The sequence below is a fragment of the Homalodisca vitripennis genome, chromosome 5 (genome assembly GCF_021130785.1).
Source record: "Homalodisca vitripennis isolate AUS2020 chromosome 5, UT_GWSS_2.1, whole genome shotgun sequence".
Taxonomy (NCBI): domain Eukaryota; kingdom Metazoa; phylum Arthropoda; class Insecta; order Hemiptera; family Cicadellidae; genus Homalodisca; species Homalodisca vitripennis.
The window spans coordinates 179,376,185-179,389,197 of record NC_060211.1 but is presented as its reverse complement, the minus strand read 5'-3'; the positions used below and the strand labels follow the sequence as shown (position 1 = coordinate 179,389,197).

Below are 13,013 nucleotides of genomic sequence, written 5' to 3'. Positions count from 1 at the left end.
GGCTGACTTGACTAGTGACTAAGTGACTAAGAGTGTCAGTATGAGTGATTATAAAGAATATAATTCTAATTTAGTGTAACCTAGATTGCTAACCTAAATTAGATTGTGAAATTATTCATAGATCATTTTACTTAAACATAATTAGTCTAAGACAAATTTTAATACAAGCGTTTGGTAAGTAAATATATATAAATTAATTATATCTCAAAATCTAACCTTTAAAAGATTTGTACATTATTATTAAGTATTTTGGTTGGGTAGTCCCAAGGTTCTAAAATTATATTTTTCGTAGATTTTCACTTGGCTCTTTAATATATTCACATGACTAAACACTAAATTTTGTAACGAATTTGACAGATCCTTAAGAAAGTAATAAGTCTTTTATCACAATTCTCATTAGAATTACTAATTTTACTGTCATAACATTTTGTACTAAAACTTGGCGATATTTACATTATTTACAATAATATCAATAGAATTGAAGTTAGAATTTTAAAGATATAGGCCTACCCACTATTTAGTACCTACCATCAAACAGTATATAAGTATGGTTGCTACAAGTAGAATTCAATTTCAAACATTCAGTAGACCTAGGCCTATATAAATTACTCTTTGGCACTCGTATACATGTTAAATTATAAATCATAGGGGGTCTAGGCTATGTTGTGTTAAGTTATAGTTCTGAGGTAGGGTACGATAAGCGGACCCGGTTTTTTATACCGAAATTGGCAACCAATATTACTTAATCATAAGTGTTGATATAATCAATCGATACTGATTAATTATTTTAGACAATTAACTTAAATAATCCATATCAACAGCTGTAAACACTTTTAAATATATAAGTGTACCATATAATGTAATATTTCAATGCTATATATAAGTAACATTTGATTATTAAAAATGACAGTCAGTTATAAAAAACTACACAACATTGCTTTGAAAGACGATAAGACATGTTTTTCGTGACTTCAACATGTTGGACTCGTACCGAGAAACCCATTATGTGAACTTTGTGGGAAAGAAACAACTGTAGGGTAACTGTGAGAGAAGCAAATACGGTTGTCTTCAGTTTTCTTAATTTTGGTTACAATAATTTGTTTGATCACTGTAAATATTAAATTCATATTTTAATTTAAAACATATGATTGTCATTGAGGACTATAGATACTTTTATATCGATTGATTGTCTAGGATTTGAGTTGTGAATATTAGGTATCGATGATTACATTCTTCGATATAAACAACCGGGTCCGCTTATCGTACCCTACCCTAGGCCTGTACATGGTTTCATTTTTGTAATAGGTAGGTGTTGGAAATAGCAGCGCTCTGACTGCTTGGAAGCATAAAAAATAATTTGGAAAGTTAAGTTTGACTATAACAAAAATCGACTCAAAGACATAGAACTGAATTTTGTTAAAAATAACATTCAAAATTTGTTTTGAACTTTCAGAGATAATCTTGGGTATTATTAATCACGTAGTCTGTGCTTTCGCAGACTGGAATGTTCATTGGAAACTAATAGCAGAACTAATATTCATAGCACGCTGCGTATGATGTGGTTAGGCGATTTAGGTTTACTAATCTAACTTCCTAACCTTACCTAACCTAACTTTTAGTATTTATTATGGAACTGCCCACCCAAAGTTGCTAAATCCCGTTTATTATCGGGGGCCTCCATTTAATCAGAAAGTACCACATAATGTTATGTCAACACATTGAAAGACACAGAGCTAAAATCTAAGGAGCTTAAAATAGGTGATAGCGATAAATCGTCACAGAATTTCTTGCATATTTCTAGCGACGAAATGCTAGAGTACCATAGCCTTGTGGCATTTTTTGCACATACTGCGTGACGATAAAACATCATCGTTGCACTCAGTGTAAGGGTTAAATTCAGTACTACAGTTGTCTATTTTGTTTGAAAATAGACTAGATAATTGGAAATTTTCAACTGGGAAAACCGGGAATTTGAAAAGAGGTTTTGAGTGGCCACCCTGTAGGTAGATAAAAAATAAAATTGTAAACTGTTTGGCTGAGCTTTCATGGGACTAGGGAAATTTCATTTCTGTCTATCTATCCGCATGATATCTGCAAAGCGAACTGACCTATAGACTTGAAATTTTGCATGAAGCTTTAGTTATTTATATATTAACAACACTGAGTTCGATGAGGGTGCACTCCACGTGATTTGTCCGAGTATTAACAAATACTTTTATATTGGTCTTGTAGGTAAGCACCATGGCAATGAGAAAATAGCAAAATAAATAAATTTATAAACAAAATCAATACACCCATAAGAAAATCAAACATTTGACATTAATATATGTAGCCTAACTATGCCAACACATACAACATCCTTTTATAGTGCCTTTATGTGTTGGATTTTATTATTTGAACACTCATATCAAACCAAATTTAATGACAAAACAACTGAATGTGGTATGTAATATATGTTGAGGTAGAAATCATATGTAGACTTTAAATTTTGCTTGAAACTTAATTTCTACACGAATGAGTTCCATGATGTGTAATTTACATCAACTTCCTTTTAGTATGATTGCCTGCTCGTCAGATTTAACTTTGTGAACACGGGTTCCTCTACAAGCTTCTGTTCTGTACTTGCAGAAGAAACATGCGCCTGTTCCTAGCTCTGGTAGTCGTTCACATAGCTCTGGTGGGCACGCACGTGTGGGCTTCGGCTCACTATCGGGATGAGATGGAGGACAGCGAGTTTGCAGAGTTCGAGGACTTTGAGGAGGATGAAAGTGCCCCAGTGGAGGTCACAACTAGCTCTCAGTCCGTGGATGCAGGTGATAGTAACGGACAAGATGATGACGAAATTGCTGTTGTTGAGGTTTGTCAATTTATTAATTCGATTTTATTTTAGATCTTTCGTTTCCTTTGTTAACAAAAGAAATAACCAAGGTCTATAGAATAATCTCAATATATACAGAGTGACTATATTAACTTGGCAACCTACTATGGTATCTCGAAATTACTACATTTACAGAAAATTTTATTACTGAACCTGGAGACTGTACTAATAATCCAATTAACTATCAGTTTTATTATTTTTTAAAAATTGAAAAATTAAAAATACAATTTTTTTGAAATTTATACGATTTTTAAATGTGTCATCACTTTTTATTTTTACAAAATTAACTTAAATAGGTTTTAGCTGAAAAATACAAACAGAAAAAGTCTTTCCAGGAATAATAACATTTTAAAATGTTGTTTTATATCCAAAATTGAAAAAAATATAATGTGGTTCATGAGAAATATTAAAAACATAACAAAGCTATGGTGGAAAAGGTGAAATAATGTCAATGTTGAGTACTCCTTTCTCTTAGTACAGCCTTCTGAAATCTGACACTGTCACAGACTTGACTCCTGGAATCTGGAGTTGTGTTCTTCTGAAGAGATCCAAAAAAGTCGGTGACAAAAAATCTCAAAATGAACTCTACATTGTTTTGAGACACTCAGTCAAAGATACCCAGACTACAAAATATGGTGTAAGAGTGGTGAATAGGTATTCTTATTGTCTTATCAGGTGCACAATTATCAGTCAGATTTCTGATATTGCTCTAAGGGGAAGGTGAACTGGAGCTAAACTTTAGATTCATATTGAGTCAACCCTTCCCACCATAGACAGCTACGTTATGTGTAGCTCTCCACAATGCTTAACGATTGTGTCTAAAACATCGTAGTGCACTCAGTTGTGTATTTATATGAGTAATTTAAAAATGGCACTTAAAAGTAGATGAAGCCTTCATTTTAACGTTCCTGAAAATGTAATAGTTTTTGAGATACGAATAGTGTTGCAGCTACAATGAACACTCTGTATAGCCTATTTAGTAGTAGAAACAACACTAGTTGCTAAAATGTAATAGTTTTTGAGATACGAATAGTGTTGCAGCTACAATGAACACTCTGTATAGCCTATTTAGTAGTAGAAACAACACTAGTTGCTAAAATGTAATAGCTAGTGTTGCAAAAATGTAATAGTTGTAATAGTTTTTGAGATACGAATAGTGTTGCAGCTAAAATGAACACTCTGTATAGCCTATTTAGTAGTAGAAACAACACTAGTTGCTAAAATGTAATAGTTTTTGAGATACGAATAGTGTTGCAGCTACAATGAACACTCTGTATAGCCTATTTAGTAGTAGAAACAACACTAGTTGCTAAAATGTAATAGTTTTTTGAGATACGAATAGTGTTGCAGCTACAATGAACACTCTGTATAGCCTATTTAGTAGTAGAAACAACACTAGTTGCTAAAATGTAATAGTTTTTGAGATACGAATAGTGTTGCAGCTACAATGAACACTCTGTATAGCCTATTTAGTAGTAGAAACAACACTAGTTGCTAAAATGTAATAGTTTTTGAGATACGAATAGTGTTGCAGCTACAATGAACACTCTGTATAGCCTATTTAGTAGTAGAAACAACACTAGTTGCTAAAATGTAATAGTTTTTGAGATACGAATAGTGTTGCAGCTACAATGAACACTCTGTATAGCCTATTTAGTAGTAGAAACAACACTAGTTGCTAAAATGTAATAGTTTTTGAGATACGAATAGTGTTGCAGCTACAATGAACACTCTGTATAGCCTATTTAGTAGTAGAAACAACACTAGTTGCTAAAATGATCTTATCATAGAATGTTTTAAAATTGTTATGAATAACAACTAAATAAACTTCCTTTTTTATGTGCTTTTTACAAGATAGATTCTATAATTTAACTATCGACATTGTTTTTGTTTTCTCAATCTAATTACCTCTATTTGTTAAAAAAAATTTATTTCAGATGTTATTAAAAATCCATATATAGTCTTCTTGATTTAACCGTATTAATGTATTCTAAAACTTTTCTTACTTCTTGGTGAGTCCTGCAAACATTTTATTAAGATTGTTCCTGAAAGTTGCTTTTTAATAGTTATCTATTTTTACCTCATTAGGTACATTGGTGAAACTTTCTAAAACTTATTTTTCAAAAATATAACCCTGTGTACATGATTAATGTATTGTTAACTTACACATTGTTTCTCAGAATCAAAAAGCGTTTCATTTTCAGGATGAGGAGAGTGAGTTTGACCATTTTCAGGATGATGAAGAGTTCGAAGGCTACGACAGTGAACGTTTAGGAAGCAAAGTTGATGAGAAAGAGGCTCCTAAAATTACTATTACAAAGGCAAGATGATTATTATGATTAAATATTATATTGCTAAATATCAGAATACTTTAGTAACAAATGTTTTTGAAATTACTTACTGTATTCTTGTTGATCAATGTGGTTTTAAAAACATTCATTCTATAGACGAGTTATTTTATTGTATCATAGAAAATTCTGTAGAAATTTCTGTCTATTTTTCATTGCAAAATATAGTTTTTTGCAAGCATAAATCTTTAGTAATATATGTTAATCTTATAATTGTTACCAATACAAATTGAATTAATTTGAAATATTAATTTAAATTAAAATAGTACAAAATTAGGAATAAAGATCACTTTCCTAGCAGTTTATTAGCAGTTACCCATGGTTTCGCTTATAATGTTGTTGGGTTTGCACCTGTCTGAGTACTTCTGATTTAACCCTTAAAGCGCCGTAAGCGCATATGCGCGCGAGGATCGACTTTGCTCTGAACGCCGTAAGCGCGTAGACGCGCAATATACTTGTTTTTACTATTTTGCACTGTTAGTTCATAGTTTGTCCGCTAGACTGTGAGGGGTGTACGTTACAGTAGTGTAGCGGGGCTGTGCCATATCACGTGACAATCTTTGTGTTTAACGATCGATACTGAACCGGTTTTTGTTGAACAGCTGGCAGTTTGGTAGTATTGCTCAACGCCGCAAGCGCATTTATGCGTACGTCACTGCCTCGCCGCGCGCCGGGCAGCTCTTGTGTTCTTCTTCATATCCAGTTGAAGCAGTGCGAATTGTTGATCGGTAAACTACTGTGTAGTTTTATGTGTTATATGATCATCTTTTTATGAAAGTTATATATTTATAAACTTTTGAAATAAACAGTTTCTTGAATGGCGATAAAAGTCTTTTTTCCTCGTACAAATATTTTTACTCCTTATATTTATAATTATGTATTTTAGCTCTTGTTCCGAAATTCTACATTTATGTTTATTTTTTTATTTAGGCTTGTTTTTACTCCAATAAGTGTTACAATATTTTATTTACTTCTATAAACATCTGAAAACCATTCTGTAATTATTATAAAAATAACACCCGTTAGAGGACTAAGAATTTGGAAAATATTTGGTTTTCAAATTTTTGGCATGTAAATTTAATTTTTTATTATAACTTTGTATTATGTAATATACTTATTTTCTAGTTCTATTCTAGTACATATAAGCACGCAATGTCATCATTGATATACATAATAATAAAAGGAAACAGTAAGCATTGGGTAAAATTTATAAAGGAGCTGGAACGCTACATAGTAAATCATGTGTATTTTGGGCAATAAATATGATAAAAGATATTTTTTTACAGTTTCTGTTTTATTTTGTTACCTAAAAAAAGAAATTAAAATTAGCGTTGAGAAAATCTAATTTTAATTTTTTATAATAAATGAGCGCTAATCCAGAGTTTAGCTGAAACTGTTTGGCGCTTTAAGGGTTAAGTGAATTATATTTCCGGCATCAATGTTGAGTTTGACTTCTTAAAATGCAATATAATGCAATTAAAGAACGGTACAAAGTATATATTTATGGCTATTGTAATTTACTCCGTTCTTAGTATTTTTTTCCATAGTTGGTTTTGCCTTGTTTCCCGATTAAAAATATATATATGTCACAGATCAGAGAAGCCTACTTGTGTCAAAAGACAACTAAGATGAGCTTTATAACATTTAAACTTATAGTGAAAATCAGATAATAACATTGTATTTTACATCTAATATTTAATATTTTGCTAAAAATGAACAGTTTAAGTACGTTAAAAATGACACTGCTTGCGTGTTTGTTACTTTATAAACTAAAAAATATTTTAGAAAATTGAGAGCTGGAATTGGTACATTAGTTCAAGAGCATATTGCAGCGATTTCTCATCTAGCATATTTCTTGCCGACTTCTTCAAAAGGAGTCTTTCGGAGTGAAATCTGACCATTTTAGGTTTTAGGACATTTTATAATGTAGATGAATACTTTTCTAATCCCTGAATTCTAAGAAATGCATGAAATCTAATGGTTACTCCTGACGGAACTCACATGCTATAAATATGAACAAATTAAAAATAATGGTTAAACTAATTAAACATGTGGTTGTGCTGTCATAAAACAATGTTTACACAGAACAGTTACATTTAACTGGCTCATTTAATCAATACTACACAACTTTAGAGACCAAGATTAGATTTTTCGCTACCTTAGAGACAAGTGGGATGTAGTCTGGAGGGATTTTAAAAGTAAGAATAGGCCTATATTCATCCCAGGGACTGTAAGATTGTCCATGTAAAATTTCAGTACAATCTGTTGAATAGTTTATATGTGAAAGCAAAACAAACAATCAAAGGCACTTTAGCATTTATAATATTATTAGGATAATATTGATGGTCGACTCTTCATTGATTGATTATTCTTAGGTTCCTCTCCACCTTCGCTCCAATTGGGACAGTTTCTACTTGGAAATGTTAATGATCGCTGGACTCGTTGTGTACTTCATCAACTTCTTCGCTGGGCAAACCAAGAACTACAAACTGGCAAATGTTTGGTACTCTACCCACAAATCTCTGTTGGAGGAAAACTTTAGTTTAGTGGGTGAGCATTTGTCATTTTTTCCTATTACTTTCAAATTTAAATGTCTCAGAGTTGTAAAATATCTGAAGATTCACATCTGATTTCCATAAGCCAATAAAATGTATTTGTATAAAGCTTACCAGATATCATAGAATACAGGATTTAAAAGAAATGTCCGATCTTAATCTCTACATTCCAAAATCCATTTAATAGTTTATGAACTTTAAACTGGACAGTATATACTTTTAATTCGGGTCAGTAGTTGTTGGTTCTTTCCAGTTATTTTCCAGTTCAGTGAATCAAACTTTTGATTAAAATGCTCCTACACAAACAGGTGAATAGGTCAACGGTGGATGCTATTTTTGTGATGAGACAAGTGTTAGACAAGAGGTGGGAATACGGAAAAGATACAATGGTAGCTTTTATAGACCTACAGAAGGCATATGATAAGGTACTGAGAGAAAGGATATGGGAGAGTATGAGAAAGAGAGGATTGCGTGAGGGAATAGTAGTAAGAATAAAGAACCTGTACGGCATATGTAAAAACAGGGTGAGAATTGAAGAAAAATATACGGAAACTTTTAAAACAGAGAGAGGAGTAAGGCAGGGAAGCATATTGTCACCTTTCCTTTTCAATATTATAATGGATGACATTATTCTAGAAGTACAAGGAAACAGAGGAGCAGAAGAACTTAAGACGATAGCATATGCGGATGACATAATGATATGGGAAAATAGGAAAGAAGAGTTAGAACGAGAGTTGAACAAATGGGTAAAAGTGGCGAAGAAATATGGTTTAGAGATGAACATACAAAAATGTAAAGTAATGAAAGTAGAGAGAAGGGAAGGAAATAACAAAGACGTGTTAGTTGAAGGAAAAAGACTTGAAAAGGTGAAGAATTTCTGTTATTTAGGAAGTATCATAACAGATAGGGGCACAATAAGAGAAGAGATAGGAAACAGAATATGGAAGAGTGGAAAGTTTTTCAATATGGTGAAGAAGATTGTGTGGAGTTGGAACATTGGGAAAGAATCAAAAGTATTGATGTATAAATCTTATTTCCAACCAATTTTATTATATGGAGCAGAGACGTGGACGTGGACTAAAAATGATTTAAGCAGATTGCAAGCTGCAGAGATGAGATTTTTAAGAGGGATAGAGAAGAGTACAAGAAGAGATAGAATAAGGAACGAAATAACCAGAGAAAGATTGAAGGTAGTTTCACTGCAAGAGACAATGGAAAGAAGAAGAATACAGTGGATGGGGCATGTGAAGAGGATGGGAGATAATAGAATGCCTAGAATAGCACTGGAGAAGGAGGAAAGAGGAAGAAGACCAAGAGGAAGACCGAGAGGAAGATGGGAGGATCAAGTGTGGAAAGACATAGAGAGAAGGGGACTACAGAAAATGCAGGTGGAGGAAGAGGAGACCTGGAATGACAGACAAAAGTGGAGGAGGCTGTGTACGACGACCCGTGATAACGGAAACGTCAGATGATGATGATTGATCTGTGTCAGCTCTTTAGTCTGGTTCCACGTAAACATCTCGTTTAGATTGAAAAAATAACAGGATTTCAGACATTTGCCATAGTTATATTTTGCAAAAGGTAAAACACAACGTTTCGAGAATTAGACAATAATAAAGAAACTTAAGAAGAAACGAAGGGAAAGAATAGGGTTCAAAAGTATCCAAAAGCTTCTTGGTGTCCAGTTCAAGCATTATCATTTCACACGATGCAAGTCCTGAGACCAGTTCACGAGTATGAGAATCACAATCACATATCAAGCCAGCACAAGCTACAGTGCGATACTAACAAGATTGTTTAGATTGTTAAGCATTTGATCTATGTAAACTCTTCAGTGTGGTTCCACCTAAACATCTCGTTTTGACAAACTCACCTTCCCGTAGTGGTTTAATTGTTACTGTATCGAACAAGGCATGAGTTCAATTAAGTTCTATGATCATTGCTAGATTGTTAAGCATTTGATCTATGTCAACTTTTCAAGGTAGTTTCTTGTAAACATCGTGTTCAACAAACACACTTTTTGTGTTTGTGTAGACAGTAATCTTTTGCAATCTATCGACGGCAATTGGAACTTCTTAAAAAGGTTACTTGTCTCTTTAGATATTGGACAATTGATTCTATATTTCATTAATTACTGCAAACATTTGTTTGTTTTGATAAAATAGATGATTTGATCAGCTGATTGTGTGTACATTATAAAACATAATGTTAGTCGCTGTTTAGAAGGGCTTGATTGTCTCTAAAATCGATGAGAAGATTAAAGAAAACCGCCTCTCACAAGACAATAACCGAACTCTCACTTAGTTTTCCTCAAATTTCAAGGAGTTTGTCACTCGAAATTATTACGCAGAAGTAAGGACCATACATTTTGTGCAAGATGGGTCACATCCGATCACACACGGCAAATCAGACTCGAGAAGTCCTGGATTCTTCTAAGTTGGAGGTGTTTCCACATCCACCTTACAGCCAATGAAGACCTGGCTTGCGATGTAGCGCTTTGATGACAGCGTGGAACTGTGGGAGGGTGTGGCTAACTGGTTACAAGTGGTAAAATTTTATAACAGTGGAATTTCAAATCTACGAGGGCTGTTTTTTTTTCAACTTCCGATGTGGTATAAAAATAAAACTAGGGAGAGTAATTAAATAAATTTACTATCAAAAGTTAGGTACATTATTAGTTACTTTTCAACATAATCGCCATTTAAATTGAGGCATTTTTCATACCTGGGTACAAGCTTCTTAATACCTTCTTCATAGAAGTTTGCCGCCAGTGATTTGAGATGGTTTTTCACGGCGTCTCGCAGCGCGTCGTCTGTTCGGAAGCTCTGCCCTCCTAGCATCTTCTTCAGTTCCGGGAAAAGGTGATAGTCACTCGGCGCTAAGTCAGGACTATACGCTGGATGGTCAAAAACATCCCATTTAAAAACCGTCAAGAAGACGCTTTGTCAAAGCAGCACTGTGAGGACGGGCGTTGTCATGAATGAGCACTACTCCCGATGTGAGCATTCCTCTCCTTTTGTTCTGGATAGCTCTCCGCAAAACGTTGTAACGTACCGCAGTATCCTTCCGCATTGATTGTGGTACCTGGCTCTAAAAACTCAACAAGCAATACACCTTTTTGATCCCAAAACACGGTGGCCATAATCTTTTTGTTGTTGAAAGTTTTTTTTTTTTGAATTTTTTGGGTTTGTTTGGAGAGTTTGAATGCATCCATTGTTGGGACTGCTGTTTCGTTTCTGGGGTGTCGTACAGAACCCATGTCCTATCTCCTGTCACGATTTTGATCAAAAAAATCTTCGCCATCAGCTTCATAACGGTTCAGAAAAGATGTTGCTGACGCCATTCACCGAGCTTTGTGGTCATCAGACAACATCTTCGGCACCCATCGCGCACAAAGTTTTTTGTAGCCTAACTTGTCAGTTACGATAGAGTATAGGGCTGACCTTGAAATCTCAGGAAACTGATTGGATAGCTCCGTTATCGTAGGCTAAACCTTCGATTGCTTCTTACACTTTGGTCAACTCGATCAACGAGGTCTTCGTTTGCGACCGACTTTCGTCCTTGCCCCCCTTCATCATGAATGTCAACTCGTCCATCTTTAAATTTCCTACACCAATCACGCACTGCACTGTCACTCATAAAGCTTTCACCGTATACTCGTTCCATTCTACGGTGAATTTCTGCTGCAGATAACCTTTCAGCTTGCAAGAAACGAATGAAACTTCTCAACTCACACTTGGCGGGAGATTCTATCAAGGTAGCCATGTTTATGTGTCGCTAGATAAATTGGAAATGGCGTCGGCCGTCCGAAAATGAGTGAGGTTGTAGTGGGAGAGGTGCGCAGTCGACTGCCGCGCATTGCTGGCCGATACCGCTCGCCCAACCATCTAGCGGCACGATCGGAAGTTGAAAAAAAAAAACAGCCCTCGTAGTATACCGCTATTATAAGTGCCTAAATTTGTATGGTGACTGTGTTGAAAAATAGTATTTTCGTGTCACTTTCAAATGTAGTGTACAATTTCTTTCTTGTACTCTGTTTTTTGTTTATACCAAAACGTAAATAAACTACTTTCTGGATAGCCCTCGTAGCATGTCACAAGTGTTTTAGTTTGGTGAGTTTAATAGACTAACCAATTTTGAAAATTAAAAAAAATTATGTGGGCCTAACGTAAACAGTTATAAAAGAACAGTATTATAATACGTAGCCTCAAAATAGTGCCAAATAACAATTGCTAGGTGGCTGACCCATGACGGCAGTGACTTGTGTGGCTGCGAGTAGACGGATCCAACTGATTTACTGTTTGTGGTACATGTAACGTTTAATACCAGTGCATGTCCAAAGTAAACTCATTAACGTTTGTATACAAATAACAATTGCTAGGTGGCTGACCCATGACGGCAGTGACTTGTGTGGCTGCGAGTAGACGGATCCAACTGATTTACTGTTTGTGGTACATGTAACGTTTAATACCAGTGCATGTCCAAAGTAAACTCATTAACGTTTGTATACAAATAACAATTGCTAGGTGGCTGACCCATGACGGCAGTGACTTGTGTGGCTGCGAGTAGACGGATCCAACTGATTTACTGTTTGTGGTACATGTAACGTTTAATACCAGTGCATGTCCAAAGTAAACTCATTAACGTTTGTATACAAATAACAATTGATAGGTGGCTGACCCATGACGGCAGTGACTTGTGTGGCTGCGAGTAGACGGATCCAACTGATTTACTGTTTGTGGTACATGTAACGTTTATTACCAGTGCAAGTCCAAAGTAAACTCATTAACGTTTGTATTCAAAGGAAATACATTTGAAATAACTAAACATTGGATTGGAACTGTTTTGCAACATCAGCGAGACTGGTTATTTTCGTTGTTTGAAATCATTAATGGAATAGTGATCGGTTTAAAGATCATGTTTACAGTATCAGTAACTTTTCCAGTAACCATATATTTTTTCTTATTAGAAAATGCTATGTTATTGTTCAAAATTTCCCACTGTAAAACAAAACCCATTCACATTTATTCAAACTGTTACTAATGGTTCTGAACTAGGCCTCTAATTGTATGAAAGTAATGAAAAATAAGCTAAGTTATGAAACTTTCCACCTCTAATTGTTAGGTTTTCTATTTAAAACTTAGAACAATTCAAAATATTAAATGAAATTTTCAGTTGTTAATTTGACTTTGTGTGAGTTCATTACCATATTGATTTTTGCCTGCTAAACCT

The 13,013-nt window shown here is 34.4% G+C and overlaps 1 protein-coding gene across 2 annotated transcripts in view; it reads left to right on the top strand.

Annotated features, from left to right (window-relative positions):
- The window catches only part of LOC124363251 (PAT complex subunit CCDC47), a 51,287-nt gene continuing 38,274 nt past the window's right edge, over window positions 1-13,013 (top strand). Inside the window, exons 1-4 of one of the 2 annotated variants that reach the window (XM_046818433.1) lie at window positions 1-174; window positions 2,629-2,857; window positions 5,083-5,199; window positions 7,602-7,776. In XM_046818433.1, the coding sequence (XP_046674389.1) occupies window positions 2,636-2,857; window positions 5,083-5,199; window positions 7,602-7,776 (514 nt within the window). In that variant the 5' untranslated portion in view covers window positions 1-174; window positions 2,629-2,635. The remainder of the gene's footprint in view (window positions 175-2,628; window positions 2,858-5,082; window positions 5,200-7,601; window positions 7,777-13,013) is intronic. The other variant, XM_046818432.1, reaches the window with a different exon arrangement.